Raw genomic sequence first — 18,575 nt, forward strand, 5'->3', positions numbered from 1 at the left:
GGAAGACTAGCTGGTTACTAAGGTACCAGCTAATGGGGATCCTTAATAAATAAACAAATAAATATAACAGCCTATAAAAGTTGTCCCTACATAGTATAAAAGTTTTTCTTTTATTGATAATTAATAAAAAAAAGAACGTCTGATGCTGTTAAACTAGAACGCACCATCTGTTAGAATGACAGACTTGGCTTCAGCTGACACACTGAACAGGTTATCATCATTATCTATCACTAATAAATATCATTAGGGCTAAAGCTGTCCAATTATAGCTTAATAAATAAACAAATAAACATGTCACCCCGTCACTGACCTCTGGTACAGGAAGGAGTTGAGCAGGGTGAAGAGCAGCAGGGGCAGCTGGGAGAGCAGAGTCATCCAGTTGTTGAAGTAGTACTCTTCGGGGACCGACGCTGTGCCATTTTTGAATTCTGTAGAGTTGAGGCGGCCTTGGAAATACTGCAGAAAACAAGACAAGTTTTAAATTGTCACTGTCATATTATCCTGCATCTATAATTATTAACATGCAAACATACAGTACAGGCCAAAAGTTTGGACAGACCTTCTCATTCAATGCGTTTCCTTTATTTTCATGACTATTTACATTGTAGATTCATCAAAACTATTAATGAACACATGTGGAATTATGTAACAAAAAAGTGTGAAATAACTGAAAACATGTCTTATATTCTAGTAAGCAAAGGGTGGCTACTTTGAGGAATCTAAAATACAAGACATGTTTTCAGTTATTTCACACTTTTTTTGTTAAGTACATAATTCCACATGTGTTCATTCATAGTTTTGATGAATCTACAATGTAAATAGTCATGAAAATAAAGAAAACGCATTAAATGAGAAGGTGTGTGTCCAAACTTTTGGCCTGTACTGTATACAAGAAGTCATCTAGTCTCTTACAAATTAACAAGTCCTGTTTATTATAGTGTTTGTTTCCCAATAGACCAATTTACTGTTTTACCAACAATGATGACATATTTGTGGGCGGAGCCTAACTGGTGGCAGAAAGTGACAGTTAGCTGCTGTGACAGTACAGTTAATAATAATAATAATATGAATCGTCCTGATGTTTTTCCCCGATTATTTTCATGGCTTGTTAGCAAAAGACAGATTAAGTTACATGAATAAGCTAACCCTTAACAATGCTGTGAGATATCAGGATGGTAAAGGACCCAAAATAGCTTAAATGTCCAATGTTAGAGTGGCTGAACATCCATATTTGTCTGAGGATTTTTGAGCGTTTCGGACAGAGTTATTGCTACTATGTTTGTAAATGATACTTTAAGTCGGCAGAAACTCAGAGAGAAACGACTTCTTTTAATGACCAATCTATGAAAACAGGAAGGAAATAGAAGGAAACAGAAGAGTTTCAGTTTCAGTAAGGATGTCTGACTGTGCCGTTTGATGTCAAATCGCAGTTGTTTTCTGCCACCGATATGAGCACACAGCCGCCAGTGATGTAACCGTGAAGACCACTCCATACTGGCCTATTGAGCTTAGCAGTATTCCAGGAGTATTAGTTATTAAAGGCTACATGTGACATTCCATAATGACTTAACATTGTGTTTTATATCATGTATTTTATATCAGTGTGCCACATTCATAGTGACCTCAAAATAATTCCCAAATCATCTTATCATAATAATCATAATATTAATAATAGTAAAATCAACATCAATCATTCCTTTTCATCAGGAAAAGCTCCGATGGAATGAAGGGACCTATGATGTCCAGGATGTGGAAAACATGGACGGAATCTCGTAATCTCAGAATAAAAATGGAATTATTTGTAAAATGTGGAATATTAATATCCTGTATCCTGCCCTGTCCTGTCCTGTAAACAGCTCTGCAGATATTGTTTTATCATGTTTGTTGTGTTGTTTTATTCTGACTGTATTTTTTTTATCTATTGTTACCATGGTCCTCGTTTCCTGCTTCTTATGTTATTTTTTTTTATTGCTCATTCATTGTAAAGCACTATGTAACTGTGTTTTGAAAGGTGCTATATGAATAAAAGATATATATATATTTTTTTCATTATTATAGGAGGCTATTGAATACAGGTGATATGAATACAGCACCGATATGAATACAGGTGCGCCTTGAGATTTTGGCTTGCACTCTGGTATGCCTTGGACACAAAAAGTTTGAAAACCACTGTTTTATATTATGCACTTTATCCACATAAACAGAGAGTGGGAGAGATGAGCAGACACACAAACAGACACACAAACAGACACACAGAGGTTCTATGACTTTACTGTTTGGGTCTCATTCTCACCGCTCAATAACCCTGTTTCCAGACACAGCAGTTAGACCCCTTTAGGCAAAAAGTTCTATTAAACTGGCTGTGCACTTTATATCCAGCACCAACCAGCAGGCAGACACATTAAGGCTACGTTCACACCGCAGGTCCTAATGCTCAATTTGTTGGCTTGGTGTTTTGTTGGCTGTTCACATTATTTTTTAAATGTGACCTACATCAAGACTCCAGTGTGAAATGCTCACGGTCCTGAACTGACCCGCATGCACAGAAGAACAATAACAAAGACGTCACACACTGTGTATGGAGGTAAACATGGAGGCTGCTGAAGTCAGCATTTAACACTATTGTAATGTAAATACATTAACTCAAGTACTGTACTTAAGTATAATCTTGAAGTACTTGTACTTTACTTAAGTATTTCTATTTTATGTAACTTTATACTTCTACTCCACTACATTTAGAGCCCAAAAAAATTTTTTTTACTCCTCTACATTAAGCTGAAAGCTTTAGTTACTTTAAAGGTCAAGGTTACCATGAAAAAACATGATTAATATAAATTTTTACTTTTTTTAATTTACCCAAATTACAATATATTAGGTAGTTAAAATTAGCATTAGCTTGAGAAAATTGTAATGCTGCTTACATAAATGCATCAATAATAATAATCCAATCATATATGTGGAATATATTTAACAATCTGAGTAGGTCAAATGGGGAATGTTTTTAAGACTATATTCTTTACAGGGTAGCTAAAAGGTATCTGCATACACTGACCATTATGGGCTGTTCTTGGGGGACTGGCATGGAAATGAAGGGGGAGGCAGACTGGGTTCATTACAAGGAAATGTTTACTGGAAGACCTTTGTAGACAGTGAATTAACACATTGAGCATGGATTAATTGTACCTGTCTTGGACCTCTTATGTACTTATTTTTATTTTGTTTTATTTATTTATTTTTATTTATGTTTTATTATAAGATTGTGTATCTTAATCTTGCCCCTTTTTTCCTTTTTTTTCCTTTTCTTAATTGGTTGTTAGTGTGGTCTTGTAAAAAATTGTAAAAACTCAATAAAAGTTGAATCATAAAAAAAAAAACAATCTGAGTAGGTCAATTCTGCATTAAGAGTACTTTTACTTTTGATACTTTAAGTAGATTTTTATACTGATAGTTAGGTGAAGTTTTGAATGCAAGGCTTTTACTAGTAGTGAAGTAATTTCACAGTGTGGTACTTATGTGTAGGGGATCTGAACATTTCTTCCACCACTGGCGTTTACGGTAGAAGCTGGTGGAGTTATGAGCAGATAATAACAACAAGGACGAGGAGAAAGAGAGCAACATTAACAATGGCTGCTCAGTCTGTAAAGAGGTGTGTGTGTGTGTGTGTGTGTGTGTGTGTGTGTATGAAAGATGAGAATCACGTCATCATCATAATAATATATAAATAACTAACAACAAGGACGAGAAGAAAGAGAGCAACATTTTTAACAATGGCTGCTCAGTCTGTATAGAGGTGTGTGTGTGTGTGTGTGTGTGTGTGTGATCAGAGCCGGGAGTGGTGGGATCGAAACAATGGATTGTATAATGAGTGCGTCTGAGTGACTTTCACCCCTGCCAGAATTGTGACGATCGTCGCTTTAGAGTGACGTAAAAGTGACAGTTCAGACTGAGGTCGCATTGGAAAACAGCAGACCTGTATCTGATTTAGAACCCCATATGAAAGAGGATATGGTCTCTTTGAAGAAAATCAGATTCCATGTGATTTGTGCTTTTCACACTGCTATAAAAAAAAATCAGATAAGAGTCATGTATGATTAAAAACAATTTGGGCCACTTTTGCCTGCAGCCTGAATGTAGCCGTACAGGTAACAATGGAGCATTTAGCAGAGCTGTTGGTGGAAACCCCAAAACATGTGAATCATGTGTTTGCATGTGTTGGTGCAGTGATCCATACGGTTACCCAAAGTCATATGACAGACTGTGTGGACTTATAGGCCCCTCTGGGTCATTTCATTTCAAATTCCTATGTCCAGACTCCAACAACTAATCACTTAAACCACTAACTTCAAAATACACACTTCCAATCCACCATCTACACTTAAGCTACATACAATCGTTTTCCCCTACATTTTCTTAAATGATATAAACAGCTTATTGATTCTTTAAGAGGTTTAAGTAAAGAACCACTGGACCAACAATTCCCTTGCTGTCACAGTGACTGGGAAGATGATGGTATGGATTCAGTCTATAGATTTTTATGTGGTAAAACATTGAAGCAGAAGGTGCAGATAATGGGTTTCCGCTATCGTCGAACACCCGGAATGAGGCGGGTCTCCCCTCGCCGAAACTCCCCTAATTTGAGTGTGAGCTGACCCTAGCAGCTGTTTGACCGGCCCTTCTGCCCTGAAAAAGCAGGATGTGACTGAGCGGGATTGGCAGCCTTTCTTAATGTTTGTTGAAGATATGGAGGCAGACAATATAATACTGTAAACCTCTGCTGTTGGCCTCAGTCATCATTATAATTATATTTATGTATTTGTTATGTTTTTGTTTCTTTGTTTTCTTTATGATTTTTGCTAATCTGGCTATGTGAATTCTGTATTTTGAACTATGTATTTCACACTGTGAACTCTTAAGTCTGGTACTTGGGGAGGGGGGGGGGGGGTTACTGAGGGTTTTTCTTTCCCTTTTTCCCTGTGTGTTCTGTTGGACCTATGTTAAATTGTAAACTATAATCTGTAAAACAAAATAAAAACACCTTGATCAAAAGCCAGTGAAGGAGCGAGTAGTCACAAGCGACAAGAAATATAAACCCCTTTCATAGTGCGGTCCTTCAAATGTTCCGCTATATAGCTGGAAAGTTTCTATGCCAGCTTTTTGCCTTAGGCCGTTCATAGTGATCCCATGAAGGCCTGATATTCTGCCCTCATAGCGCAGTCCGGCGTCACGGATCGAGGTGCACAGTAGCACAGTGCTAATAGGCTAACAGTTAGCTCTGTAGCAGTAAAGGATGTATGTGCTGCAGCAGGATGTGTTCACTTAGCGACCTCCGTTTATTTACGACAAGCACCAGACACTCAGCACAGAGTGCCGGTTAATTTACAATCAGCGGCGGACACTTTGTGTACAGTTAGCATGCCCGTTTGTTTACAATAAGCAGCAGACGCTGTGCACAGTTAGCGACGGCGGCCGCAGTTGTTGTGCATGCTGTCGAAACTGTCACTAAGTGATTACGCGATAATCGAAAACCATCTGGGGCCTTTTCTTGTAATGGACACGACGAGTGAGTGACCATTTGAGAGGGCGTGGCCTGACGCTTTGGTAAATGGTAAATGGACCTGCACTTATATAGCGCTTTTTCTAGTCGCTTTGCGACCACTCAAAGCGCTTTATACTACAGACTGCGCTCATTCACCCTTTCACACACACATTCATACTGGTGGCAGAGGCTACCCTAAACGGTGCCACCTGCCACCATTGGGAATTCATTCACACACCGATGAACACAGCATCGGGAGCAATTTGGGGTTCAGTATCTTGCTCAAGGATACTTCGACATGTAGGCTGCGACGGTCAGGGATCGAACCACCAACCCTTCGGTTGGGGGCCAACCAACTCTCCCAACTGAGCCACAGCCATCCCTTGAGCCTTGGCTTTCCCAGCGGCCACTCTTTACCCGTATGGAAACGTGCCTATTGCGTCACTTCTACTGTATTTGAGGGATCAGGACATTGCCATGTGTTTACCAGTGAGGCAGTCATGAAGAAGTTCCATGGTAGCAACGTTCCCAGGCCCAGAATGAAGAAACAGATCCCCACCACGCAGCCCCTAGGGATGGGAAGGAAAGAGTGTTACATGAAAAATGATTTACAGTAAACAGCAGGATTGAAGCTGCACTAAAACTGCCCTCATATGCACGAGACTCATGTGTGTGTGAAATGATGTAGCACAGTACTCTTTGTAATTTGATCCCATTGATATAAGCCTCAATGTTTTCTATTCACAGCTGTAACAGGGCCCTATTAAAGGGATCCCACTTTACTGCAAAAGAAAACTCAACACGTGTGGCAGCTTCACTTAAAACGCAGTGTATTTAAATTGCTACATCATTGCCTGCGAGAATCAAAACACTATTTAAAACCACACAGAAACTGAGGTCGAGAGTAAAACATCTCTGTGGAACTACGACTGAGAGCAAACAGTGGGAAGTGAGTGTGTTTTAATATAATCCTTTAATAACTCACCGGTCCTGAGGAGCATCCATCTGTCCCTTCATTCCGACGGAGGAAGTTCAGGTGAAACTGCAAGGACACAACAACAGGAGAAAACAAAGATCAGCAGCATGTTCAAACATAACTGAGCGAATAGTTTGTTTTTCAGACAGCCCTCTGCTGAGGTAGACAGGGGTGTGACCATACACCCATTCAAAGCCCAAACATTTCCAGTTTCTAAAAGGAGAATAATAAGGCAGCTAGAGTGCGAAAAAATTTGATAAAATATGAAAAAGGATTACCTCATCACTGCCTTTACTTTACGCTTTTACTTTGACAATCTCCCTGTTTTGAGAAGTAAACTGAGCACACCGATAGAACCCGTCTTGGGAATGGTCTATGTTCATAATTGAAAGATCATCACAGGCTCTTTGAGTAAACTAGGGATGGGCGTTTGGAAGGAACTTACCAACTTGATTATCTATAACGTTAACGATCAGTTAATCAATTAATCGATTAATCGCTATGTTTTCATACATACTCCACTATGTATAAAAACCTGCATACACGGGCAAAATAAAAGATATATACAGTACTATGCAAAAGCCTGTTTTGATAACGGGCGCTTTTACTTTGAAAGGACGAATAGACACTTCCTGTCGATCGTAACACTAACTCAAGTGAGATTAAACAGTAAATATAACGTCAAGGAGTTCAATGTTTTATGTTTCAGCTCCCGAAGAGGCATGAGGTTAGTTTTCACAGTAATCTTGTATATTTAAGTGTGTTTTGTGTTTAAATATGTTTTAGATTAAATTAAACCTAGTAATTCATGCTAGCAAGGTTTGATACAGTAAGCTAGTTTTGTTTAAATGAATCCTCGTGTATTTCTGTGTGTTTTATAATTGTTATTGCAACTTTCAGTTTGCAAACTGTAGCTTGTCCTTTTCAGTTCAGTGAGTACTGATACGCAGTCATAGATACAATAAAATTAACAAATACACAGATCGATTAAAAATTCACCATGATCGACCACATTCTTAACGGCCATTAATCGATCATCGATTAATTATTCCCATCCCTAAAGTTAACCCATAAAAGCATTGGCTTAAACGCAATGTGCCATTTTATAGTGTCTTTTTTATTATTTTGATTAAAAAGAATGGATTGGTGGCTGGCTGTCTGTTGCTTCTGTTTTGTTTTATCTGTTTGTTTACTTTTATTTTTATTTATTTTTTCTCTGTTGGGTTTTTTCTATGTTTCTTGTACTGTATGTGTCTGTATATATATATGTGCCAAAACTTTGCATAAATAAAATTTACAAAAAAAAAAAAAAAGAATGGATTGTTTTTACATTCAAATATCTGAAAGAGCTCACAAACAAAATGGTAAAATCATATTTTAGTTGCTTTTGTGAGTTGATATAAACCTATTAACCTTTAATAAGTAATAGAATTAACTAGAATGTCAACAAACAAGTTCTACTTTATTGCACAAACGTCCCAAGAGCTGCTTCAAAGACTTTCAATTGAGGCACCCTGAGGCTGGGTACAAATCCTGCCTCTCTATAACATGCAGAGTCAAGAATGTGAGAGTCTACTCCCTATGTACACAACACAGGAGAGAAAAAGTAGTGACCTACTCACTGGAAAAGATTTCTCCTTCACTCACAGAGGGAGGCTTGTTTTGACTTGCTGAGAGGCTAGACAGATAACAGAGCTGGACCCACGTGTATACTGTGTTCTAAAATACCTAACATGCAACAAATATTACACAACGTCTACTATCTTACAATCTGACAATCTGTGGGTGTTTTGCAGCTTTGGGGGAGGAAATGGCTAGATAACTCTTCTTTTTTTTTCCAGTGACTCCACCATTTTTAGCAGGAAGCTTCTTGGTTTCCTTTTGTTGTTTTGTCAGCGTGTGGTCTACTTCCCGAAACGACATTCGACACCTACTTCAGCCTGTACACAAAAGCAGGTGTGGTAAAAGGCGCTGGTAACCGTAAACAAAGACGGCTAAATCATTCTCATAGGACACTATAACTAAACATACTGTAGTCAAGTCAAAGTTTATTTATAGAGCACATTTAAAAAACAACCTCAGTTGACCAAAGTGCTGTACAGTTATTAAAATAGAATACATCATACACAAATAGGTATAAATAAAAACAATGAAAAACAATAAAGTACTAAAAACAGTAAAACAATAAAATAAAATAGAATAAAATAGTAATAAAAGCTCAATCCAAAACAGAGTTGGAGATAAAAAAGACAAATAAAAGGGTAAAAGTAGAAAAGAAAGCCAAGGATTTTTGCCTAGCTGGGACTGAATGCCAAGGAGAATAAATAGGTTTTTAATACTGTAGAATAACAGTTTAGTCATTCACATGTCTTACATTTTCGATCGAAGGGCTTGTACCTGAAGTTAAAATTAAAGCCCGTTTGCTGCTCGGTGAGACGGTTGGCTGCATCTCAGTGAGACAGAACATGGTTTTAAAGTAAATCAGCTTGGTCAAAAGTCATTACAGTCTAACTAGAAAGGAACAATGTTTCAGGCAGCTGAGCAGAACTAATTAGATCAAGCTGGTAAATCATGGACCAAGTGATGTGGACATACAGGTCATAAAAACTGTGATCGTGTTTGATTTCATCAAATATATGAAAGAGAATAAGGCTCCTATGGTGGCAGACTACAGTTCAATTATAACAGACTGCCTGCTGCTTCAAAGCTCTCCTAATATAGCACTGACTGAAATGAGTCTTTGTTATGGACAAAAACACTTTGCATGTCCCAGCTGATGGAAACCAGTCAAACAAATGGCAGTGGTCTGGTTTCTGAATGTTCACAACAAGGACACACAGTGAAGCAAACACGGAAAACGTCCAACAGGTCTTCAGAGGTCAGGGCTTAAAGCAGTCATAACAGAGTCACACAGGTTCTTCACAGGCCTGCAGTGTCAACAGGAATGTCAGCTGCTGTAATCTCACTGAGAGCCTGATATAAGCTACTTAAAACATGTGTGTGACCAGTGTCCATTTTTTTTGATTCTTCTGTTCAACAACATTTTCAGTTTGTTTGTTTTTTAACCCATTGAGGCCTGAAAACGCCTGTAAAACCTCTGGGCGATTTTAAAATAAGCCCCTAAAACCTGAAGTTTTTCTGGAAATTCTACTTTTAATAGATTTTTCAGCCTCTGTAGCGGATAGAAATGAAATTCTAAAAGTATTTGAGAGCTTATACAAATACTACAAAACGACGTATCCGCTTTCCAGGCTTCAAAGATAAGCTTTTATCGATCGGGGTTATTTGGGGTTGGTTTTTGCAGCAGCGCAAGGACAGACTAACTAAATAGAGAAAGACTGATTTTTGTATAATAGAAGATTTTCAGATTAAAAGGAATAATATGTAGTCCTTAAAAAACAAATCAACGCTTAGACCCATACAAGAATAATCCATCTCAATAATCACTTATGAACCACTAGAAATATGTCAGTATCTAAAGAGATCCTTTTTTTCCATTTATTTTGCTGTGTCTCTGAAGTCTTTTACCCCTTTTTTCGACCAAGGCACTTGAAGGGCCGGTTCAGAGCCAGTGGCTTAACTTAAACCAGTTCCTTTTCAACTGCCAAAGAACCAGCTCTTGGCCAGGAAAACTGGTTCCAGACCAACAAGACCAACTAAAATGTGTATCATTCAGTGGCGGTTCTAGACCAATTTTACTGTGGGGGCCAAGCAGGGGCCAGTGTTTAATCATAAGGGCACATTAAAAATCATCAAAAATGATATTTAAGCATTCAAAACCTTTATTTTAGCTAAAAGTCTCATATTTGGAAGAACTACATAGGTTGAAACAATGAGACTTACGAACATTAACAGTTATTTTTGTACGACAATGACATTTCTCATTTTTGTGCACAATTATTACTTTTTTTAATTTTGAAAGTGCAGTACAGTGAGAATGATCTTTATATTTAGCTTTTATTGCACAATTAAACTATTATACAATGTACACATTCTGGGTTCCTTTAGTGTACAATGAGATATTGTTTGAACAAAAAATAGGTCAGAATTGTTCCGTCGTTCATCGTTATAAATTGATCATTTTATTATTAATTTGACACATGGGCCACAGCAGGGGCCAAGGGCTTCTTCACAGGGGCAGTGGCCCCTGGAGGCCCCTGTGTAGAACCGCCACTGGTATCATTCATTTTATTTTATTTGTTTAACTGCAATGTGATTGTTACGGGCTAGCGTTAGCTTACCACAAAGTCTAACATTAACATCCGACGTTTAGCGTTAATTAAAACATAATTTCCGTCCACAGCATTCAAGACGAGCAGAACAAATGTGTTGCACATGTCGTGTTTGGATGTCAATGTAGGCTCGCAAAGCCAGGAGCAACATTTATAAAGAAAGGATGTCGTCCGCCATTGTTGTTATAGTTGCAGAGAGCGTAGACGTTTCCAGACGTTTACAGTGACATAATTACGTGGCTTCTGAGCCTGTGGAAAAGCAAACAGGTTCTGACACAGTTCACAAGTTGAACCAACTGTTTAGCTGCACCAGCCCAGCAAAAGAACTACGTTTGCTTTGAAAGAAATTGCCTGCAAGGCTGATAGAGGAAGCTGTATCAGTTTTATAATACTTCCATGGACAAAAGCACCCTTTAGGCCAGAGATATACTAGGTTTTAATGAGGTGTTTTAGACCGTCAATTAAACAATAAATTAAATTGTTTTATTACTCTGTCTCATAGCATTGTTCTCGCCGATGCCGCTCCCTCGCTTCATTCCCTGTCTAGCTCTATCAACCACCACTGCACTCTTTCTCTCTCGTGTGCAGGGGTGAATGGGCAATCCTTGAATGCTGTGTTTGAAAAAAACAGCCTACAATAAGTCGCAAATGATACATTTCAGTAATTAGTCTGCATCGTGCAAAGTGGTGATAAAAAAAACCCTAAAACAAACAAAATCAAGCTTGTGTGTAGAGATTACAGAACAATATTTAACAGATACATTAGATCAGTGCACAGTGACTAAGTGAGCTAACAATAAGCAAAACAGCAGAGGGGGACTTTGACATTATAGCCTTTTACCCGATTTTCTTTATGTCCTACTAAGTCTTTCCACTCCCCTCTTTCAGAACCATAATGAATGGGCAGAAGGGATGCAATGTCTCATTGTTTCATGTGTAAGAGAAGAAACTACCTTTGTCATGGAGACAAACGCCAAACGTGCTGAGAAAACTTTATGCCCTGACTGGGTTGAGTTGCCTTTGTATGTAAACACTCTTCAGCTGTCTATCCACTTTAAGTCTAACAGCTCTTAAGGGATCTTCACACACAGACACTCCTGGGTTAAAATTATGGGTTTGTCAGTATATAGTTGGTGTGAGAATGCCTCTCCTTTGCAGATACTGCTTGTTTGGCTTGAGGGTTCCCAAGAAGGCAATCAGGTGTGAAATACGAGGCTGAAAACACTATTTGTTTACGTCTCTTTTCCTTTAGAAAAACACTGCTTACTGTAAGTGCAATCTTGCTCAGTCCACTCTAATTTATATTTCCGATAAGCATTCACTTATAGTAACTGGGTAGCACACACACACTCAGCTATTTCTTTCTGTCTTGTAAGCGTTTTCTTTTCTGGCCATTTCCACTGATTGTACCTCTAATGTTAAAATTCATATGAACAGCATGTAGACTAAAGAAAACATTTATACACACTGCATTTTCTTATTTGCATACACACCCATGGCAGTTGATTTTAGCTGACAGGTGAGATCAAGCAGAACAAATCTCTTCCAAGTCAAATATTAACACCAACTTTATCAGTATATGGGAGGTGGAAAATACAGCTACTGGTCATTATGTTGACCTGGGCATGGAAGGTTAAGAGAAAGTGGATGCACGCTACTAAAACTTAATAACAAATCCATGAGATTACACCAGAACTACTGGGTTAGTTTGGGTTTGTTTGCCATCTGCTTCACTCTTGTTTCACTCTTGCGTCACAGGAAGTTATTGGTCCTTACAGTAAATCAGAATGAGTCAGATCAACCATGTGCTCATCTGATGGAAGGAGCCATGTTACTATCAAGAGCAGGAAAACAGACATAGTGCATGATAGGCATAAGTATTTGTAATAGATTAAGACACAGGGCATGAAATTAAGATCAATCCCTTGCTGATTACACGTAGATCTTAAATTAATTCTTAAATTAAATAGTCTCAGGAGTACACTGTAACTGTTAACTTAACAACTCAACTCAACTTTATTTGTAAAGCACTTTAACACAACAACAGCCGCAACAAAGTGCTGTACATAAACAAACAGAACAAGAGACAATACAATAAATAAAACAGGAAATAAACACTAAAATAAATAGATTTATTGCTTTTTAAAAGACAATTTAAAAAACAATAAATAAAAGCAAACCATAAAACACTAAAAACAAGAGCAGAGTCTCATGCGTGGTTAAAAGCCAAGGAATAAAAATAGGTTTTAAGATGACTTTTAAAAATGGACAGTGAGGAGGCACCACAGACACAGACTCTCATCCTGATTGAATATTAATGGCCAAATCATATAATAACCTGAAACAGTATGCTTATTAGACATGGCTAGGTTTATGAAAACACCTGTTCCGTTCTGCAAATAAGCAGAAAAACACCTAAGATAAAGAAATAGCAGTAAGACCAGTTATAATATATCAGTTATAGTGTTTAATTTAACTACGTTTATGATGCAGTAGTATACACTCAGTCTGACATCCACGTTTGAAGTCTAACAAGGAGGAAACATCACCGTATCCCGTCTCATTAGCCAGTCCACAGTGAAATAACTGAAATAGAATGTCTTTCTTATAACATGACGACGTCACGTTGAATGCATAAAACGCAGCGTTGCCATGTAACACAACACTGCTGTTATTTCATCAGAGAGACTCACCTTGGGAGATGTTGGTCTTCTCACTGTATTTTCATTATGTTTCCACGGTAAATTCAAGCACTGGTGATATCCAAATGGTCCAAAAGTGTCCACTAGTGAACAAATTATAAGCTATAATATGTATTCGTCGCCCATACACGTGGCGGGAATGTATAAATGGCCACGGTCGTTAATGAACCAGCTCGTGGGCTGCTACTGGGCTCTTACGTAGAATCATGTCGTTAAAGCTGCAGCAGGTTAGAACAAGAGCAGCTTCCCTAAAGCAGCAGAGTACTTCCGGTGTCATGTCAAATGATGTATCCCCGCTTGTTTATGCCTCGTTTTCGCGGGCATTTGGCAGACTGGCGCCCAAAACTGTTTCCATAAGTGACAGCAGGTTTGTGTAAGGCAGGGGTTTCAAACTCAAATTACCTGGGGGCCACTGGAGGCAGTATCAAAATGACCAAAAAAGACACAAAATTACTAAAAAAAGACACAAAATTACAGAAAAAACCCAAATTACTTAAAAAAGACACCCAATGATCAAAAAAAAGACACAATATGACCAAAAAAGACACAAAATTACTGAAAACACACAAAATTACTTAAAAAAAGACACAAAATGACCAAAAAAAACACAAAATTATTTATAAAAGACACACAATTACCAAAAAAGACACAAAATTACATTACATAACATTTCCACTTCTTCCAGTAACAACAACACAGCAAATAATAAACGGTCCGGTAGCAGCTGCCTTTCTTTTTGTTAACGTTGTCATAGAAACAAGTGAAACAAAGCTCCAGCTTGAGCAATAAAGGGACCTTCCACACACAACACGGTAAAGTGCCATTCATATAAAACTCACATTAAACTTTCATATCAAGGTGGGGGCCACAAAATATCGTCTCGAGGGCCGCAATTGGCCCGCGGGCCGCGAGTTTGAGACCCATGGTGTAAGGTGTACATTTTGGATGGATAGAAGTAGTAGTAGTATTTTGTATTAGGCTTTTGTTTTTTTAGGGCCACTGTAACTATTTTATCTTCTAGTAACTGTGAAATGAAAGGGTTTCATTTGAAGAAAAAACACCTATAATAATATTAGTAATATTTGACAATGTTTTGCCCAAGGCCGGCTCTACGCTGGGGCAAGAGGGGGCTGAGCCCCCTTAAATAAATGTCTTGCCCCCTCAAATCAAAATTTTAGAAGTGATTTAGAAATGATCTGCAGTAGCGGAAAAATCCACCGAAAAAGGGACACACGATTGTTGGTTGAAATCTGTATGAAGGATGTTTTATTTTATTTTATTCATTTATTTTGGTTTTATTTTTCAAAAAACAGCTACTATTTGACAATGTTTTGCTTATTAAATACAGTCATGGAAAAATGATTAGACATTATTTTGTACAGTAATAGAGGATGTTGGGGGAAAAAGGTAATTTGATGTGTTCTGTAACAACTAAACTCTGAACTTCTGTACCTTGAATTGAGTTGGCAACGTCACTGCTGGTAAACATGTTTACAGGCCTGGATCAATACAGATACGCATCTATACACTGTCTAATCAAACATGTATCATCACCCATCTCCAGCATGGAAAGACGAAGTGCTCTCTCTGCAAATAACAATCAGCAGGTCATCAGATTATTGACTCAGTGAACTGTATAAAAGCTTGGCTCAAAGCAAGGAACTTTGTCTTTTTCTTTTTCTAGAGCCTCCTTGGTGACAGAACTCTGTTTCTATTCAGATGTTTAGTGTGATGTGACTCTGTTTGTATATGATTGCTTGTGATCTCAGACTTGAATACCCATTATAATCGTTATAATCTTTCAATATATTATCGTGTATTAAAAATACTTTTAATTTCTCACTAAGGAATCTTTCCTTAAATTCCACCACAGAAGACAATTATATGTATATCCTTTTCCTTTTCAAACTCAATAATTTTACATATTCCAATCTAACAGACTTTAAACAGCATCTGTCCAGGTAGTCTTATACAATACATAGGCACAGGAAATAAACAAAAGATTGGAAAGAAGTCACAGACAAGTGCTCTATCAGTCTGTGAGACACTGACAGGAAGCAGGTGTCTGTGATGCTGATTTACTGGTGTTGTCTTCCCTCTGCTGGTACATTCTGGGAACTGAACTCTCAGAATCATGAATCATGAATTATCAGTCCAGGGGCTGTATTCATAAAGCTTCCTTGCACAAAGAGTTGCTCCTCATGGTGGCAATTATGACATTCTCTAAGAATTTACCCTTAAAGTTAAGAGTAGAACAGGTGTTGGGAACCCACATAAGGTCCTTCAGGCCATCTGCAGTGGCTCCCTTTATTCTTGTATTCTTCTAATGCAGCTATTCTCAACCTTTGGGTCCCGACCCCAATTGGGGTCGCGAGATGATTTCTGGGGGTCGCCAAATCATTTTGGAAGTCAGCTCTGTCTCCACTGTGTTAAAGTGTTCATGTGATTTAGTCTTTTTGGTCATTTTGTGTCTTTTTTAGTCATTTTGTGTCTTTTTTGGTCATTTTGTGTCTTTTTAGTCATTTTGTGTCTTTTCTGGTCATTTTGTTTCTCTTTTTGATCATTTTGTGTCTTTTTTTTGGTCATTTTGTTTCCTTTTTTTGGTCATTTTGTGTCTTCTTTTAGTCATTTTGTCTTTGTCTTTTTTTTGTCATTTTTATTTCTTTTTTGGGTGATCTGAACTGTGTGTGTGAGATTCTGTTCAGTGAGCGGGGGTCGCGGACAACATGCATGTTAAATTGGGGGTCGCGACTCAAAAAGGTTGAGAACTACTGTTCTAATGTAAAATGTTTAGCTTACATACAGCATTACATTTTTTAAAACATTTTAGTCAACTAAAATGTGCATCATTGCTTATGAAAGTCCACAGTCCGGCGTCTTAAAAGGATAAGTTGTATGAAATACTTGCCAGTAGTGTGGTAGATGCAAAGCTTTTAGCTAACTTTCAGAGCACCAGTGTTGGAGTTCTGGCCCGTTCTGATCGTAACAAGCTAGTAATATTGCTACGCCCGGTCATTGCATTTACAGGCTTTTTCTTGAAGCAAAAAAGTGAAGTGAAGTTTGTTTCTTCATTGTTTTGTGGTTGAATGGTTGACCTTTTAGAGTACACGTAGTTTGTTGAGTAAGACCTTGTAGTTTCGTGACCCTACCATGCCAGAACAATCTATCCTGCGATCAGAACCGACCAGAACTCCGACACCGGAGCTCAGAAAGTAAGCTAATAGCTTTGTACCCACTACTCTACTGGCAAGTATCTCAAGAACTGGACAAAATCCTGAACTATCCCTTTAACCCATACATTTTGCCAACTTCAAGTCTAGTTTGGAGTTTCCCTAGCTAGGGTAGCTTTCAATTACAAATTTGCACTTGGATCCTCGTTGCTATCTAACAAAACCATATTAATACATGCTCATAATGACCTATTAGTAATATTGTTAGGCTAATTTAGTTACTAACTTAGTAGGCTGTTACATCTTCATTGTAAGGCTCAAAATAATGTTTGCGGCTTCATTCCATCATTTTTTTGGCCAACAATGGCCCTTTTGTTAGTAAAGGTAGCTGACCCAAAAATAGCTGTTGAATAGTTGAATTTAAGAGCTGATATCTAGCCATTTCCCATGGTTTTCTTGATCATGATTTTGGTTATTATCAAGAAAAATATGGAAAATGGCTAGATATCAGCTCTTAAATTAAACTCTTATGAGCTATTTTTGTTGTTATCATTATATTTGTCCAAACAAATGTAGCTTTAGTTGTACCAGGCATTAAAATGAACAATAAATTGAAGAAAACAATGGTCTAATATTTTTTCCATGAATGTATATAATGTGTTACTTCCACTTTTTGAATTGAATTACTGACATAAATAAACTTTTCTATGATATTCTAATTTATTGAGATGCACCTGTAGGGTTAGGGTTTAGTAAATACATTTATGTAAATGCCGCAAGTGAAGTAGTTACTACGGGGACGTGACTAAGTTAGGTTAAAAAAAGTTACGTAAAAACTTTAGCAATAAAAAGATAATTTGTGAGCTCTTTTGTTTCTGTACTGTATTGTTATTGTTACAGTATCAATAAAGCACTTTAAGATAACTGTAGTACAGAATTGCAGGTGGACCATTGGGAACTATATTTCTACATTATTTACAGTAATGGCAAGGAAGAACATTGCATGTGATTATGTCATTTGACTGAACACAGTGAATTTTTAACTGTTCTGTACACGTTCAGCTGAATGTTGGATGAGACATGAAGCTAAAGAACATCTTGGGGAAATTTATTTTTTGTGTTTTAATTTTAGAATATATGATAAAACATGCAAAAAATATTTTAAGAATAGGGCGCCAAAGGAAGGATTTCTTAATCCCAACATAAGTTAGCATGTTAGCACCCTGGGGTCTATCCTCTCAAACCCAATGAGGAGTTTGAATGGGGCTGAATGCGGTTTTTACGTGTCCTTAAAAAGGTGGCTGCTAACAAGTGGCGAAATGAGACCACAGTGGTTGTGGGGACATTACGTAAACAGCATCACTATAGCATAACATTAGCTTTTTACTTTCTTCGGCAGCATTAATGCTTTGAACATAATTGGTGTTTTATATGTTTGGACGGGCTGATGGCTTTTGTAAAGCACTTTGAGTTGCATTTATATGTATGAAAAGCGCTATATAAATAAAGTTTGATTTGATTTGATTTGATAATAAAAGTGGTGTTCATTTCTGAAGATTATCCTGCTGAACAAAACATGTAAGCATCAGTAACGTGTGTTTACCACAGAGCTTATTTTCTGCAATGATCCAAAATCCAATGCAAAAATCCCATAGGAGAATCCTCAATAGACCCCATGGTGATGTCACTTCTGGGTAGGCCAAGAAAATATCTCGTTTTGTTTGCCCTCTATACTAGATATTTTATTTTACTGACTACTGGACATAGGAGCAACACTGAACATGCAGAAGTGTCCTCCTGGGTGAAAGTCCTGCGTTTGTTCGACCCATCCACCCCAAGTGTGACATCTGCCATTTAAACCCAGTCAAGCCAGTCTCGTTCTGACTACCACAGAAGCATCAAGATGGCACCTTCACTGTGTCATTTCGAACATTAGAGCATATTACTTCAACAAGCAAT

General features: G+C 37.7%; 1 protein-coding gene across 1 annotated transcript in view; it reads right to left on the reverse strand.

Annotated features, from left to right (window-relative positions):
• The window catches only part of LOC131989845 (equilibrative nucleoside transporter 2), a 29,971-nt gene extending 16,253 nt beyond the window's left edge, over window positions 1-13,718 (reverse strand). Inside the window, exons 1-4 of the mRNA XM_059355192.1 lie at window positions 13,438-13,718; window positions 6,522-6,578; window positions 6,024-6,105; window positions 311-456 (exon numbers count right to left, since the gene is read on the reverse strand). Of these exons, the coding sequence (XP_059211175.1) occupies window positions 311-456; window positions 6,024-6,105; window positions 6,522-6,553 (260 nt within the window). The 5' untranslated portion in view covers window positions 6,554-6,578; window positions 13,438-13,718. The remainder of the gene's footprint in view (window positions 1-310; window positions 457-6,023; window positions 6,106-6,521; window positions 6,579-13,437) is intronic.
• Between the last annotated feature and the right edge of the window lie 4,857 nt (window positions 13,719-18,575).

The sequence above is a fragment of the Centropristis striata genome, chromosome 17 (assembly GCF_030273125.1).
Source record: "Centropristis striata isolate RG_2023a ecotype Rhode Island chromosome 17, C.striata_1.0, whole genome shotgun sequence".
NCBI classification, from domain to species: domain Eukaryota; kingdom Metazoa; phylum Chordata; class Actinopteri; order Perciformes; family Serranidae; genus Centropristis; species Centropristis striata.